This window comes from Mya arenaria, chromosome 10, assembly GCF_026914265.1.
Source record: "Mya arenaria isolate MELC-2E11 chromosome 10, ASM2691426v1".
NCBI classification, from domain to species: domain Eukaryota; kingdom Metazoa; phylum Mollusca; class Bivalvia; order Myida; family Myidae; genus Mya; species Mya arenaria.
The window spans coordinates 56,753,858-56,772,630 of record NC_069131.1 but is presented as its reverse complement, the minus strand read 5'-3'; the positions used below and the strand labels follow the sequence as shown (position 1 = coordinate 56,772,630).

Below are 18,773 nucleotides of genomic sequence, written 5' to 3'. Positions count from 1 at the left end.
ACTTCGGTACATAATCAGTTTACTGTTCGTCGCACAAGGCACATCAATTGGACATTCGTCATGACATACGTATGCCTTTCATGAAGTGTTTCTCCTTTCTTTATTTCATTTCTTTAATCGTTGATGGCAAAGCAAATTCTAGAGCTCATGTGGAAAACATAGTATCGTTGTTAACGTGACAATTGTTAATATCTAAGTATGGAAAGTGAAAGGACAACAAGAGTGTTGACCTGAACTTTAAACAACCTTGCAGATGTCATTTTATGTTATCTTTTCTCACTTAAGATTCTTGTTTTGAGAATATATTATTTTTTTTTAAATTGTGAAGTATTTCATGTTTAGGAAATACTTTAAGAGCTAAAATGAAAATTTGTAAGCACATAGCAAGAAAAATAGACAAAGCAGTCCCATCAGATAAGTCATACTTTAAACCTGTCGACCCGATCGGACAGGGAAATCAATCGAAACTCTAAATCGACAAAACATCAAAATACATCGACAAATGTTTGCGTTTGGCTAAACAGTTTTTATGAAGCAAATAAAAAAAAGATGACTGCGAACGCATATACTCGAGTTTACCAGACGCATTTTCACATTAACCAGTCAATCTGTTTCTATTTTTAAATGCACTTTTCTAAACTAAATCATACAAACACAACATAATTCAGAAATAAAAGACACAGGGCATTAAACCAAAAATGTTTAATGACCTGTGTAACATTTCCAGTTGAATGCCAAGCAAATTTTACTGTTCATGTAAAATCACACAAACGTCCGTATCATGACAGTTAGTGACGTCATTCAAGTATGAAACGGATAAAAGAAACTTTGTTATACCTTAAAGCAATCGTTCCCATATATGTTATTAAATTTCATGCATGCATGACACCCATTTCCGGTAAATGTTACCGTCCTGGATAATTATTTCTGGCACCAAAATGACATATGAGTCACGAGCAACATCATGCTACCACTTATTCTTATTTAATTTAGTTTACTTATAATGAACAACAACATTTGACTTGAGCGGAATTAAATGAGTAAAATACAGAAGATGAAATTAAATAATCGCTTAACACGAGTTTATCAGTGGAATTATTTAACATCGGCAAAGAACAAGAAACTACTAACGGCCAAAACGTAAGTAACCTGCGCTGCACGCGCTATCTGGTTGCATGTACACACATGTTTTCTTTCAACAATTTCTACAGAATTAAATAATTTTAAGTATGCAAACTTACAAGTTATCATGTGTTAGATAGTTCATTGGCAAAGGTTTTATTATCAATATTAAGATTCTCAATCATTAAACATTGGCACTGATCTTTGCGTTTTGAAGGCATATCCCTTTTAAACAATATTTATAACGCTGTTCATTAACTTACTCGAAATTTGCGTCGTACTATGGACACACGCTTGTTATTTGTATCCTGTTCGGTAACCGCTGTTAAGTGATTCCAGAACAAACCAGAGTTCTATGTGTCAGTTAACACTGAATCGATTATACCCCCACAACATTCATTAGATGACAGACTGGACAAGAATACCTACTCAGTCCTCTCTAGGATGCCAACACCGTAATCGGAGATATTCGTTATTCCCAATGACAAGCGTTTGATGCTTATAACATGTCGGTACCGTATTTCCGGATAACATGTTATGTGTCGGCCAAGCGGAAGTGAATGCGGAAAGGCATGAAATTGTTTTTCTTTAGTTTACTGACATTTCCGTGTATTTCATTTGCTAGAGGAACAATGGTTCCAACTCAACCATGTTCCAAGAGAGCAGAAATGAAAGACGATATACATCCTGTTCCAGGATTAATAAAGGTTGGTCAGGATAATTACTAAACAAACAGTCTTTTCAACAAGAATATATGTTAACAATTATGGACACAATTCCTAGCCTTTTCTTTTCTTCACAAAAGGACAACCCGCAGAGTTATTTTGTAAGTTGTGGAATTTGCTATAAATGTACGTACTATATTTGGTTATGTGTAGCAAAATTAATTTGAATATCATGAAAAGTATTTGCCGCCGACGACGGCAACGAAAATAAGTATTTTTGTATAAATTGACGTTTTCCTCAACAATATCAGATGGGCTAAAAGGGTTTTGTTGCAAGTCTCAAAAGCTTATTTATATATGATCATATATCTGACTAAGAACTCAGACTCGACCAGTTACAAAGCGACTGTGACTGTGATTGGCAAAAGCTTAAATCCGGGAAACAGCCATTTTTCAGGAACGATTATATGTACTATATATAAACATTTAAATAAACGGTAGATACTACTACTACTACTACTACTACTACTACCACTACCACTACCACTACTACCACTACTACTACTATTGCTAATAATAATAATAATAATAGTATGTTTATTTCCTTTTCTAAAAGACTGTTTGTTTACTACATATCCTGATCAATGTTTTGTAAGCGTTTAACGATATATAAATCGTACGCCATTCCTGAAATCTTTGAACACGTTTACTGTAGAAACAAATATTCTCCTAACGAAGAAATAACTAATTTAAATAATTATGTCAATAAATTATAGAAAGACAATTGTATTTTTTACCCATATCAATGACACTTGGCCGACATATAACATGTTGTCCGGAAATAGGCTTTCGACATGTTATTAGTAACAAAGCTATGTCCTCGGGAATTACGATAAATCGTACGCCATTCCTGAAATCTTTGAACACGTTTACTGTAGAAACAAAATTCTCCTAACGAATGAAATAACTAATTTAAATAATTATGTCAATAAATTATAGAAAGACAATTGTATTTTTTACCCATATCAATGACACTTGGCCGACATATAACATGTTGTCCGGAAATAGGCTTTCGGCATGTTATTAGTAACAAAGCTATGTCCTCGGGAATTACGAATATCATCCATTCAATTGTTTGCGCCCTGAAAAAGACTGATGGTTCTCTTGTCACGTCTGTCATCAAATGAGGGTTTGGGGATAAAATCTATGAAACATGTGCCACAAAGTAATGTGATTTGAACTGAATGCTCCGTATTAAGTTAATATATGGGAATAAATAAGTGGGAAATGAAATTTACTAATAATATTATGTAGTTTAAATTTTGATTGTAGAACTCAAGCACATAATTATTTACTAGAAAACGTCAATAAAACACAGCGATCATTGCAAATGTATAATGATTGATATCATTACTCTTAAATTAAACTACTTTTACACTTGCAAACAGCTGTCTAGGTTTAATTGATGAAATATGTGCTAACCCAAACAGTGTCAGGAAATCGCATGCAAACAAATTCCTATATGCAGTAAAGTGAAATTTCCATTGCCTAAGCGCTTCTTTTGTATAATAAAATCGGAAATATACTCATTACTTCTCTGTTGACAGGACAAAAAAGCTTATCGACAATTTTGATTAATACAATATATCAAATAATTCCGATCCGAACCCCAAAATAAGACACTAGGGTAAGCGTGTAATCCGTTAACGAGGATGGTTTAGGCTGCACAAAATACACACATCTCTGATTTTTCAATCCGGACCGGATCGTGCTTATTTTGAACAAACCATATGTTTAAAAATAAAGAAAAAAAACAAGTGTGTACCTTTTACTAACACAAATAAAAATGCGTGCTGTAGTTAAAAAATAAGATGAAAATTACTGACGTCATGACCCTTACTAATCTAAGTTTAATGTTGTCGTCGAATTGTTTTGGTTAAATCTGCATGTTCATAAACTTATTCATTTTGTATTGGAATAGAAATGCTTACACAATTATGTTTATAAACTTAACTGTAAAATAAATAGAAAGTGACGCATTGTTGCGCTGTACTTATTTGTTATTTTGGTGAGACAGCTTCATAACACAACCAGCCAAACGCAAAAATTCGTCGATGAATTTTCATATATTTTCGATTTAAAATTTTATATTTGCATCCCCATATCGGGTTGACAGGTTTTACTTCTAATTTGTCTGCCGAAAACAGTTGCTTGTCTCTTGTTTTAGACAAGGGGTTAATTCTGAAACTAATGAAAGCTTCCCTTTAAGCACTTAATTACTATCCTCATTGTAAAATAATTACTTTCAAAAAAAAATCCGAAGAAAATCTGAAGTCAGTAAGTTCAATTTCAAATTTATCTGGTGGGTTGTTTGAGATGAGGTCAACAAACCTGTTTTATTCCTTTCCCTTTCCAAACTTACAAGACAGACATGAAATTGGATCATAGATATTGCATGACAAATGTTCAATCAACCTGCTCTTTTTGCCAATAAATCGACCAGGGCATTACATTGATTATATCTCTACCGACACCCTGCAAATAATTGATAACCTAAAAAAACACCCACCGTTTTAACAATAAATATTTTCTTAATGTCTTTAAGAAATAAAAGTGGTAAAGAGAACATCGCATTCTATATTGACTGCATTGTAACTGCTTTATTGATGCACATAGATGCATACGTTTATTGTTAAAACACATACAATCATACAGCGAATTCTAATAGTAATGTAATTCAGTGAGAAATAAGAAAACCATTAGCTTAACCTTCTACCATCTTTAAATGCACGTAATTGGCTAGGACAATGTACCATAAAGACAACCGGACTCAAACTCTAAGAGTGAGAGTTTGAACGATATAAACATTATCCCGCAAACGTTATATTGTTTTCTTTTTTCAAACGTGTTAAATTGATTTTACTTAGTTGTTTTTTCTTTATTTTACTAAGGCATTGGGTTTATTTATATACATGCCATCAATAATGTCTGTTCTTGCCAATACGTTTGAATATCACAAAACATATTTTCGTTTTTATCTAAGACAGTATTAAAGGGATTTCCAAGGTTTTCACTGCGCAAAGTGGTTTACGATAAAAAAAGTGGAAACAACATCATACAATAATCACCTGATAATTTCAAAGCATGTGAATTGACACCAGCAGAGATTATACGATTGAAAACAGTCGCAGTCAAATATTAGATTCCTAATTTGATCTAATTTTTTGATATATTGTCTATCATTAAATGATTTATCTTGTTTGTTATATCACTAATTACTTCATTACTGCTGGATGCTTAATAAACTGTCAGCTGAACCAATAAAACAGTTTCTTGATATCAGGTTTGTGAGATTTATGAAATGTAACAAACTAATAGAATAATGTTTATATTGCCGATAATTAAGATTGCTATAATACCGAATTATATATGCATCAACCGACATTCTTACAAAATGGAAGCTATGTGATGGCGTGGCATAGTTTTAGATGGGAACTGCAAATACACTTGTGGTATCTTAATTGTTGTTGTTCCGCCCAATCTGTGTGCCCAAAATGCAAAATAATAACTTCTAAACCGGAAGAAATATATGACAGTTATGTCTGTCTTGTAAGTGTGTAAAAGGTAAGGAATAAAACAAGTTTGTTGACCTTAACTCAAACTACCCAGCAGATAAAATTGAAGGTAAAGGTACTGACTTCGGATTCTCATCGGATTGTTTTCGAAAGTAAATATTTCATAATGAGGAAAGAAATTAAGTGCATAAAGGGAAGCTTTCTTTAGATTCCGAAATAACCCCTTGTCTGAAACCAGAGACCAGCAACTGTTTTCGGAAGACAAATTAGAAGTAAAACCAGTCTGCCCGATGTGGGAATGCAAAACTGGAATCAAATCTAAATCGAAAATATATCAAAATGCATCGACGAATGTTTGGGTTTGGCGTGATCTTTCATAAAGCTGTCACAAAACATGATGACATAACGGTCCTGGATTAAAGCTAATGTCAGTCAATCGAGTTTGAACACGTTCTGTTCGTCCTAGCTGAATAAGTCCAACAGTTTTCACTGTTCATAGAAAAAGACAAAAAGTAAAATACTATTTAAAACACGCTAATGGACAATGTTACATATATGCATCCTTTGATTCAAGTGTATCTTCCATTTATATTTCATTTCTTGAGTACAAATTTGGGACATAGCTTTGCAGTAAAAAGTTGCCAAATCAAAGTATTGTGTTTATTTCAAACATATACGTGTCCTTCATACTGACAGCTTTTTACGTCGTTGCAACAATGGAACGAAAATAGGAGAGGCTTTTAATCCTAGAACCAAAAACAATCCCAATGCTGTAATTACATTTCATGCACATCGGACAAGAATTTCCGGCGAATTTGAACGTCATGCATTTCGTCTGACACAAAAAACAACAACAAATAAGTAATGAGCAACTACGCGTCACGTCTTATTTATTTTACAGTACAGTTTATTTACTTAATTGTATAAACATTTCAATGACAAAATGAAATGAAACAGTTAACGAACATAACATTTTAACAAAAACAATTTAATTACAACATTGAACTAAAATTATATATAAGCTATGTTCAGTTTCAGAGATTATCGTCTGTTTAGTTGTAGCTAAAAGAACGTTGCCACAGAGAACCTCCGACATGCCCCAAAGTAGCCCCAGAATTCGACGGATTAATTTTTTAAGAGTATATAAGTTTATCATGAAATTATGTCTCATTTCATCAAAATTATTGACAAATATGTCAGTATTCATGATTTGATACTTCAAATATTAGTTTGTTTCGTACAACTTATTATTTTAGGGCGCATGAATACAAAAGTTTCCGTTTGAATATTACGAGTGTATGTCAACACTTTAAAACGTGATTATGATGAAGATGGGATTTTACAAGGCAAAACAATGTAGAAATCAAGTAAACCAGGTCAGGTTGATGACATTTTTTTTTCTTCTTAGTTTATTTGTTGTTTGCTAGGTACAATTTCTACGGATCTCGTGTTGCAAAGAAAAGATGACAAAATATAGTTTTAAATTGCAATCCTTCAATTATTTTAATTCTTAATGCGAAAGAAAGTAGATTGTCAAGAAAATTCCACTTCATGATAGTGTTTATAAAATTGAAATAATATAACCGTAATAAACGGTGTGTTTTGTTACTTCTGTATAATATTATATAGAAACCTTTGTGTAACCTCAAATCGCTAATTTTACAGATGTTTTATTGCAATGCCCTTTATATCGCACATAGTTCAAAGATCAATTCAATCGTTTTCAAAGATTAATTGCACCATAGTATTTAACTTTCACACATTTCATGCTCAGCAATTTCCATTTTCGATATATCTAACAACATGGTTTAAAATATAGCAACGCAACATAACTGTTAACCTGTTGACGGGCAAAACAAACTAATTAGCCTTTAACTCATTTCAGGGGCTTTACTTTTTCATTGTCAAGTTAAGGTTGTTGTATTTTAGACTAGAAAATAGTAGTGATTCCACAGTTTAATCATTTTATTAAAGTGTAACTGCAACATCAAATGAGCTGTATCCAATCCAACAAAAAATGCAAAGTAAGGAAATTCAATTCATTATGCATGTTTCTGTTAGTTTGGTCTGCTTCATTGAAGAAATAAGATTAACAGGATGTCTAAAGAACTCTTTAAGACGGAAACATGCAAATATGTTCCCCGTTGTTCATTCAAATTATTCTCAGCGAAGCTGTGGAGGTCGTGTTCGTTTAGATACACTATTTTAGACTAATAAGTGTTGATACTTGCTGAAAGAAATGTACCAATAATACTTTTGCATTTACACCTATCCATCATTGATTTCTCTAACTCAAGCTGGTAGGAAGAGTTTAGCTTTTATCAATTAGAATAAAACTATTATGTTTATAAATGGAATATATTTCATTTGTTGAACATCTTGCCTAGAACAATTAGAATCTAACCTTGAACAATTTTGCGTAAGCGACTGCATATGTACGTTTTTTTTTGTTTAGGAATATAAATTCTTTTCATTCTAAATGTGTTATCAATCAAAACAGCACAACGATGACGCCAATACATTTATCTTCAAACACGAAATGTGTTCTACTGCAAAATCCACAACAAAATCAGAGACGAAAGTTTCAAACACACTCTCAATTTTATGACAGACTCATTTAAGAAGTTATCGTTGGTGGAGAATGTTTTGCAAATCATGCTGATTAATAATTTAACGAGTGCCACATGGAATGCTGTTATGACTGTTGGCGCTTGTTTAGAGAGGTAGTGTTGTGTGATTTAGGTCAACCATAAACCGCATCGTCGATTTGTTTAGTGACTCAACATTGGGATTATTTTCAAATATAAATTCGTTCTTTTTTTGCTGGGTGATAAAATACAAAATTTGTTTGCTCAGTCATTTTTTTTAAAAGAAAGGATATGTTACTGAACTGGTTACAGAATATTATGTATTACTTACAAATGTTATTCAAGGATTTGATCAACGCAGTATTTATTATCGGCTCATTGTCAATAACGAGTTTTTTCCTGTAAATAAAATATACCTTAAAGTGTTTTGATATGGGTTGATGATGTACCAGGCTTCCCATCCAATCGTATGGGTTATATTTGAGAATAACCAAGTCAGTTTGCCATGTTTTTCACTTTTTGAAGGAAGCGTGAGCTATACATCGGATGAAGATCTTAGTTGTAGGTAGAAACTCACTTAGTGACTTGTTTCATTATTTGACAAAGGTTTAGTACGAACATGTGTGTTGACGTTCGTAAACCTACTGTAAGCGGCGCTATCTACCATAATTAGATTAAATTAAAAATTAGTCTATTACAATTTACAGGTATACACACTTTAATCATGCTGGTAGTGTTCCTATTTTGTGTATTTTCCTTTCTCTTACAATAATATATCGCCATCTAGATCCTTTCAAAATCAAACTTTACAATTATATTAATACGATGTGAGGTCTACTAAAACTCGAAATGAGAAATTGTCTAGACTGCGGGCAGGTCATAATAATCAAAAACAGCATTCTGACTTCTATGAACGGAAAACGAAACTACAGTATTTAAATCATATTATACCGATTTTAAAGTATTCACATCTACTGGAAGGGTATTAATTGTTGTTGTTTTTTTTTTGTTTTTTTTTTGTCTCACGCACCTATGCATAGGACTGTACTTTTATTTTGATAAATACTTGGTAATTTAATTTTTCGTCATTTAGACAATATAAAATGATATTGCATTTCAACATTCAACTTGTCTTACGTTTGATTCAGTCGTGAAACTGAATTGCTCAAATAAATACACGTTATAACGCATGTTTATAATCATGATATCTAATGTATAACATGGATGGTGGAAGGAAAGAATCAAAGTACAGAATTTCAATCACAATTGATTTCGTCTGCTTGGATATCCTGGCAATCATGTAACCAATTCAAACTCTCTTCCTTTGAATGTAGAAGTAATTTCCATACTGGAAATGTTCATATGAAAACATGTTTATGTTTTAAAACATCGAACCCATTTTTCCATTTTTGAATTGATTCAAGTTCAAACATTAACATGCTTCGTAATGTAATCTGAAAAAGAAAAAAATCAAACAAGATAAGCTGATAAATGAGAGATTATGTGTCTGGCGTTTCCATATCTACGTTTGTATGTGTGCGCAGAAAGGTAGACATATTTTTACTACCTAAACTATTGATTCCTCTAAACAAACAAACATATGACCACCTCGGAGGCTACATTCATATTCAGGTCGTGTTCATTTTCTGAATATGTTGGCAAACGCCCTACAAACCAGTTATTTATGTTATAATTTACAAGAATTTTACTCTTATATGAAGACGTATGCTTCAATTTGGAAGAATTGGTTGATCGCAAAACTGACTGTGAGGATATTAATATGTTAATATGGCATATATGTGAGTTTGTTAAAGTAAACGCAGAAATAGCAATCTATACGTTCAGCCTGTAACGTATTTTGCGTATATCAACATCGGTTCAATGTTATAATATGTTGGTTCACTAACAAAAACACAACAGACAAACCATTGTTCTCTTTCATTTAATAATAATACGAGGGTCGGAGTTTTAGTTGAAATAATGTATCACTACATTAGAGCAATGCATGTCTTTTGTGTTGACGTGTTTTTTTCTTGATAATGATCACAACAATTAAGGAAATAAAAAAAAACAGTCATCCAACTCATTCACAGCGTATTTATTGATAAAGGTTTTTTTCTGTCACGCTCTCACGACTGTTAAGCAATAGCTGCATTGCAAGTTGCTGTCACGGTGTGTGGTTGGAATTAAGAAGGCAAAGGATGTGATTAACCTGTCAAAACTATTTGGCCATTCATTCAATGCAGACCTCTTTCATTGACACATGCTCGGAGACTTAACCAGTTCTCGTCCATGTATAGAGTTAACAATGCTGTTTTTGATAAATGATATCTATAATTTCGATAGGTTGTTTGGTTTTTCGAAATGTCGTGAATAATTTAACTGAACAACAACAGTTCAGTTACAACATGTTCTTTTATCGCTCCCATCTCGACAGTTTGCCGCACCGTCATATGACTTCCTTTTTTTAATAATGTCGGTTGGGGCATGAACATGCTGTGTTATAACAATCTCGATAATCGAAAATGTGGACATTATTCTATTATATTTTTTATGATAATATGCAACAAATCTTACAAATCTGATACTAAGAAAACTATTTTATGAGAACAGTTGACTGGTTTATTAGGCACCCAGCAGTTATGAAGAAATTATTGATACAATAATAAAGGTCAATTTATTTCTTGATATTAGATTATATATGAAATTATGCATCTTATATTTGACTGCGACTTCAACCAATCGTAGTATCTCTGCAGGTGTAAATAATATGCTTTGTAATAATCGGTGATTGTTCATGAGTTTTCCCATATGTTTAATCGCTAACCAATTTGCACACACTTGATTGACAATGAAAACCCGACTAAAGCTGTTATACTTGAGGGTTATCGAGCAACTGGAGCCATGTTATTAAAGCCAAGAATGTCATTCCTCGCAAAGTTTGGTCTCTGAAATTAGGCGGCTATAACTACATTTATCTATTCCCTACAGATAATACCGATTGACTATGGAAACAGTGTATGTCTTAAACATTTGATTGTCACACTGGGCACGTCAAAAGGATATTCGTCTTGAATACATGTAATTAATCGTCATGTGACAGTTATTTATGTATTATATGTATCGTTTAAGCGAAAATATTGAAATGTTTGTTTACCTTAAAATATATAAATATATACACGCCGATGTCCATAATTATATTACAATGTCAATTTCTTAGCCTGTTTGTTTACCTGTTCAAGACTATTGGACGACGAGCTGGTTAATGCCGATTCGTGTTTATTGGCCTTGATATATTTGCTTTCAAACAGGAGTCTGTATTTATTAAAGTATTCAGGGCCCTTCCCTGTAGTTTCACTTTTCAGCAGCGTCAGTTTGTTTTCATTTATGTTATTGTCGTTGCAACATGGATACACAGTATGCATATTTGTTTCGTTTGCAATATTTTGTATGTTATTCGCAGCCTTACAAAGACTAAATACAGTAGTCTTAAGTCACATCGTTCTTTTCAGGATTTCGGTAGATATATATTACTTTATAGATATATGTCATTCCGGCACACAGGGCACGTGAATTGGACATTTGTCATATCAGATGTATGCCTTTCTTAAAGTTTTTGTTTTTTTCTTTATTTCATTTTCTGAACCGTTGATTAACACAATCCAGAGCCCACAGGGAAAACATATTATCGGCTTGAAAGTGACAGTTGTTTACGTCTTTAAATTATGGAGAGGAAAAGGAATTCAACAAAGAGTTGACTTAAAAAAATATCGCAGATGTAAATTAATGTTATCTTTTCAGTCGTTTGAGTGAAATATTCCTGTTTTGAGTTGTTGTTTTTTCAAAGAGGAATATTTGATTATATGGAAAGAAATTGAATGTCAAAAATGAAACTTAATACTTCTTATCGAAATAAAGACAATGTCTGAAAACCAGACCTAACAATCCCGGCTGACAAGTCAGAATTTAAACCTGTCTACCCGATCGGACAGGAAGAACAATCGGAACTAAAATCGACAATACATCAAAATGCATCGACTATTGTTTGCATTTAGCTGAACATTTTAGGAAGCTAGCACAGAAATGATGACGATTGCCAGCAATATATTGCCTGGTTTATAATTGATGTTAGAAACTCGTGTTAACATCACGGTTTCTTGTTACATTTACCACTTTCCATTTGTAAATACACTTTTCTGAAATGAAAAAAAAACAAGCACGATTAATAGATAAAAGACACGGGGATCTAGAATTGAAATGTTTAATGACATATGTGTCCTTTCAATTTTATCTTTAAGCACGCGATTATTATAGGAATTATTTAACATCTACATTGAACAAAAATATACTTACCATCATAACATAAGTAAGCTGCTCTGCATGCGATATATTGTGGAATATAGCCTGTTCTTATACCAATTACTAAAAAAATGAATGAATGTAAGTATGCAAACTAACAATTTATCATGTGTTTAATAGGTCATGGGCGAAGTTGGAATTATTAACATTAGGTTTTAATCATTAAACATTGGCACTAATATTCGTGTTTTAATGACATATCTTAATAAGACAATAGTAAACTTATGTTTTTCTACTCAAGATTTGAGCAGCAGAATTTCATTGTTGAATTTCGTTTTCTATCTTACTTTATTCTGCTAATTTAGCTAAATATTCATATATTGCCATTTTGCGTGGTACAATAGACACACACCTTTAGTATGTGCATCCTGTTCCGAAACCGCTATTTAGATATTCCAGAACAAAGTACAAACCAATTCTCTATGTTTCAGTTAATATTTCATCGATTATATCCAATAACATGTTTTAAATGACAGGCTTGTCAAAGGAACCTCCTAAGTCCTCTTCAGGGTGCCAACAGCGTAATCGTTATTCCCGATGACAAGCCTTTGAGGCTAATAACATGTCGGTACCGTATTTCCGGATAGCATGTTATGTGTCGGCTAAGCGGAAGTGGTTGTGGAAAGGCACAATTGTTTTTCCTTAATTTACTGACGTTTCCGTTTCGACGTACTAGACAAACAACCTTTTCAGCAATAATACCTTGAACGAGTTTCGAGAGTTGCCAAGGTTATAGTATTTGCCTTCGACGACGACAACGAACATAAGTATTTCTTAAAACCGTGACATTTTCCTTAACAATATCAGATGGGCTATGAAGGCTTTTGTGGCAAGTATCAAAAGGGTATTGTATGATCATAGATCGGACTTAAAACTCTCGTCACAAGGCGATTGTCAAAACATATTAATGTCGAAGTAAGTAGATAAGCCTTTCTCCCACCTCAGATAAGTAGATCCATTAATTTAGCCATGCTAGAAATTCTTATTTTGCCCACGGGCGAAGATAAAATGCCTGTATGGAACTTCTTTTATAGTCACCACAATGTAATTACCTCCCTTGTTGAAGACTGTCGTCTGTAGCGCATCATGGAAAACTTGTCTTGTGGCAATATTTAGAACGCTATTTTATTATTTCTCGCTTCAAATGTCACCAGAAAACAGTTTGCACGCACCTTTCAAGAAATAATGCTTCACTCTTCTTAAAACTATTTAAAGACCGATCAGACCATTAACACACTCTGAATCACTGCGCGAATATCCATGACAACCACGAATTATCGCATATCCGTACGCAATTATTTTCACCAAGCACAAAATAGTTCTAGCAAAAAAATACATTTTAACTAAATTATGTTTAACTGAGGTGGAAGAAAAAGCATCTACCATAGCCGCTCGTGTAAGAGAGGTTCATCCCGACCCTCGCGCAGGGTGTTTTGCGGAAACTCGTTAAACCTCGTTTCCGCAAAACACCCTACGCTCGGGTCGGAATGAACCTATCTTACACTCTCGGCCATGGAAGATACTTATAATTTAACATGGTAAGATTCAATCTAACAGTTAACAGACTCAGCAAAAAAGCATTCACCTGACAGGAACGATTAGATGGTTTAATTTACCATTAAATTGGATAGTGCATTTTATTTAATAAGAAAACAATGGTTATGATGCCACAAGTCAGTATTATAAAACATAAATATACAACTTTCTGTACTAATTTTAGTGTACTCGTTTGCAGTGTTGGGGACTTTTCTACTGACTGTAGAATTTGATAAACTAAACTCTATTCATTCTATCATTTTTCCATTGTTCCACTCCGATTGGATCTCATTTTTGAATGGTCAACGTCGTTTGAAAATCTACTGTTCTTAGACGCAAACTTTGCTTTGTAAGCCTAGGCGTGTGCGACTTCCGGAATGGTACTATTCATGGTTTGCTCGACATGAATACAAAACATAATGATATTTAGTAACCATGCGTTCAAACTGAACGAATGCATACACAAATACGCAATGTTTCTACATGAAAGCAAGAAACATAAAATGAAAAATGAATTAAAAGCAGGTGTAAATATTGTCACTTCATACCACATACCATCTGCACCTCGCCATTTTACAGACCGGATTTCGATTACAATATATTTTCCCTCTTATCAGCTCGTTGTTTCTAAAGCCATTGGTCATACATACTAAGGAATAGAATAATTGTAATCAGATCAATGATGTACAAAAAAACATTAATAAGAACATGAAACATGAAGAAATGGATTTCTCATCGAACATTAAACTGGTGATGTTGATCGAGTTTATCGCCATGTGATTATATAAACGAACAGAGAAAAACAGGGTAACTTTCAGTGACCTGTTGTTGTCATTATCGGTAACGCATGTACTTTACGAATGACGTACTATTAAATTGTGAAGTCAAATAACAATTACAATAGCCATATCTATACCCTTTGTAGCCGCAATTAACATATCATCAATTATTATATCATACCAACCTATCATATGTACTTATCATGTTACATATCATACTTTTATTTCAGCAAATATGGAGTTCTTATTTGTATTCGTTTATTTAGTTAATACGAGGGGGAATAACAAATATGTTTTCAAAACATGTACAAAAAATAAATGTTAATACAATAACAATTACTAATATAAATGAAAAATACAAAATACCCATCTGCAATACCGCGGCGCACTTCGGAACAATATCATGACGTTGACGTTATGGGCGTTACTGTTTCTCAAATTCTCTCCACTCTCTTGGACACATTTCTGATGGCGGACGACCCATTTCCGGTACACTTCTGTAAACCATGTCTCGGACAGGGACGCGAACGATGACTGGACTGCGCTGCGGAGCTCTGCCAGACATTCGAAACGTCTCCCGCGAAGATCGGCCTTCAGTCTTGGAAAAATCGCGAAGTCCATAGGGGCGAGGTCAGGTGAGTACGGCGAATGATTGAGACGCTCAAATCCTAAAAAGTCAATCGTCATCAGTGTTTCCTGTGCACGGTGGGCCGGGGCGTTATCTTGGTGAAAGATGAGATTCTCGATCTCAACATCCGGGCGCTTCTTATGGATGGCGTGAACGAGATCACGGCGCAGAACCTGTGAACAAATTAAAATAAAATTAGGGAATTAATCATAAAAGATACAAACATGAAGCACTTTATTATTTTTGTAAATAAGCATTTATTTAAAATATAATATTTAAATCCAACTAATAAAACAATATTTTTAGACTTTTAATACTGTTTACCTTCTGATAATAACCCGCGTTGACGGTCTTGTCAGTGGGGATGACATGTGACAGGAGTATGCCCCGGTGATCCATGAAGACGAGGTACATCACTTTTTTCGCTGACTTGATGACCATTGCTTTCTTTGCAGGCGGTGAAGAGAGTCGTTTCCATACCATTGACTCAGCTTTTGTTTCAGGGTCATAGAAGTGTAGCCATGTTTCATCGCACGTGACGACTTTATTTAAGAAAGGGTCGCCTTCTCTGACGTGACGTGCCAGAAAGCACTGTGACGTTTCCACGCGCACGTGTTTTTTTCATTTTCCGACAAAAGTCGCGGCACCCATCGTGCTGAGATTTTCCTCATTCCCAGATCGTTTGTAATTATTTTATGCATTGTGCCGTGCGATAAATCAAGCGTCTGTCGTCTGTCGGTAGAAAGCTCGGATGCAACAGCTAGCTTCAATGAGTCACTGGTTACCGGTCTTCCTGCTCGTTTGTCATCGTTGATGTCCTCTCTCCCATTTGAAAATCTCCCGTGCCACTTGTAAGCTAAACTTTGCTTACATGATTGTCCGGTGTTTCCCTGGTTCATGAACTTGAGCGTGTCGTTGGGCGTCATTCCGCCTCTAACGCAATGCTTAATGACAGCCCGCTTCTCAACGTTATCCATTGACGTCATTTACTTGAAGATAATCCTAGTGTGGGTATTTAAAAAGGTCAGCGCACCGTTGTTGTTTATGGTATGACGTCAAAACTTCGTATATACATGATCGACACGTCAAAGTGACGTCAGTAAAAGTTTCGCCTGAATCACACGCTCTTTTCCCGCAAAAATGACGTACTTTATATAACATTGTTATGTTAGATACAGCGCCATTTCAAAGTGCGCCGCGTTGTTGACAGTGTATAATAATAAATCAATAAAAAATATTTAAAATATAAAATAAGTTAGTAATTAATTTCCATATTTATTAAATCGCATGTGAAATATGATGTTCAAAACAATTCAAGATAAAAAGATATACAATAAGCGACAAAAAGGGGTCGTTCACGAACTTATTGACTCCCCCTCGTACTTATAACAAAAACGCATTTTAAAAGAAAAACAAGTGTTTAAATTACAATTTTGTGATGTCTTCTCTGGAGGGATCGTAGGTCAACCTATGTATGGTCCGGTCTTCACAGTGCATCCCCACGTCCGACCATTTGCATAAACTATCTGGATTTGGGTTGTGAAATCCTGTTTTGATAGAAAGAATCATGAAGAATACTTTGAAAGTCATTGAAGGTCACTTTCTCCTACCTCAGATAAGTAGATACCATAATAAAACAATGCTAGAATTTCTTATCTTGCCCACGCTAATAAATTATTTCTCGCTTCAAATGTTACCATAAAACAGTGTCCACGCCCCTTTCAAGAAATAATGCTTCACTCTCCTTAGAACTATTTGGCTATTAACATAATGTGTATCACTGTGCGCATATCCATGACAACAACGAATTATCGCATATCCATACGCAATAACTTTAACTAAGCACAAAAGAGTTCCAGTAAAAAACACATTTTTACTTAATTTTGTTTAACTGAGGTGGGAGAAAAAGCATCTACCATAGCCGCTCGTGTAAGATTTTATACTCGGTAAACCTCGTTTCCGCAAAAGCCCTACGCTCGGGCCGTAATGGACCTATCTCTCGGCCATGAAAAATACTTACTGTCTTCATAACATATGTCCACGTCTAAACAGTCGTATACATTGTTAAGGTTTCGAAAGTTTATAAACTTTTTAAGGCGAATGTTCTGAGTGTGGAAAACAAATACTATAAAACTGTTTGTATTTTTTTGTAGAAAACGTGGTGTTTTATGTACCCCGTATGTGCATCCATCACGACCGATCTTTTTGCCGTAATAGCAGGCATACCTCCGGTCTATACACTGAACATTTGAACACCTTAACTGGTCGTCATTTTGCCGCGGTCGAACTGAAAATTGACCATTAGATGTCCGGGTATATCGTTATTTGGTCAAGAACCAAGCGCTTGTATTCGACGTCAGTGTCAATATGAATTTGATAATACAATGTACAATTATTTGTTTATAGTAAGAGTCCTTGACTCTGGGTTTGCGTGTAACTTACTGTTGTATATGCAATTTAATATATTTGTTTTAATTAGACAAAACGTTACGCAGCATACATAACTTTTCAATTAAAACGGCATTTTCAGCAATTCTCGCGATAAAACAAGGTCAAAAATTGTGATTTTTTTCTTTCTTCACTCCTGGCTTTTTCAACGCTAACAAAAGGTGTTTATGAGCAACTCCACGCATCTTAACACAGTCAAGACATAAACCATTATACAATTGATCAAGCTTCAGTGTTTGCCCATATTGATCCAAGATATCATTTTATTTAATTGTTTGCATCTCTTGAGAACGATCCAGATTGGCCTCCCATCAGCCTAATGCATTATTCTTAACCAGTCCATTTGTTAATGGACCATTTTAGGAAGCAAAGTGTCCTTCTAGAAGACAGATTAAGATTTGATTTCAGGAAGAATTGGCACTGTCTGCGGTGTGGTCTTTCATATTATGTCCGAATAATGGTAAGTTGATGCATTGCCTGTTGCAAAGATGCTTGGAAAAAACATAAGTGAATCAGAACTTTGAACGGAATAAAACACCCACTCATCAAAATGAACACCACTAAAAACCTCAATCAAGCATACGGAAATCAAGACCTTCAACCAATATATCATTTTAAAGAAATACAGCTAAAATATAGGAGTTAATTGATAGCAATAATCAGTCTAAATACGTTTATAATGTATTACCAATATTCTGAATATTCAGGACAATCCTATATTTCCAAAGGAAAAAAAAACGTTTAGACTACCTTACGCGCTGCACGTAATTTGTATTGAATATAATAGTATTGTTGGGATCTTGTTGTTGTTTTTTTTAAAGTGCAGATTAATTTAGAATGATTATGTAATCAGGATGTGGGATCGTTTGAATGCACGCAGATCATTTAAGGAGTGATTCTTATTTTGCATATTCGTAAATCGCGCTAGCGATTCTTGGAAAATATGCGAAATCGCGACCGAGCGTTCATACTTCATGAACGCACAAAAAATAAGAATCAATACTTTAAATTACATTTTTCCTTTTTTATTTGTTTATTTTTTTGCCCTCTAATAGTGTTTGAGAGCAAGTCTT

The 18,773-nt window shown here is 34.1% G+C and overlaps 1 protein-coding gene across 1 annotated transcript; it reads right to left on the bottom strand.

Moving 5' to 3' along the window:
* Nucleotides 1–15,800: 15,800 nt before the first annotated feature.
* On the bottom strand, nucleotides 15,801–16,238 carry LOC128204841 (protein GVQW3-like). Its single transcript, XM_052906248.1, has one exon. The coding sequence runs from the start codon at nucleotides 16,236–16,238 to the stop codon at nucleotides 15,801–15,803; it is 438 nt and encodes a 145-aa protein (XP_052762208.1).
* Nucleotides 16,239–18,773: the final 2,535 nt, after the last annotated feature.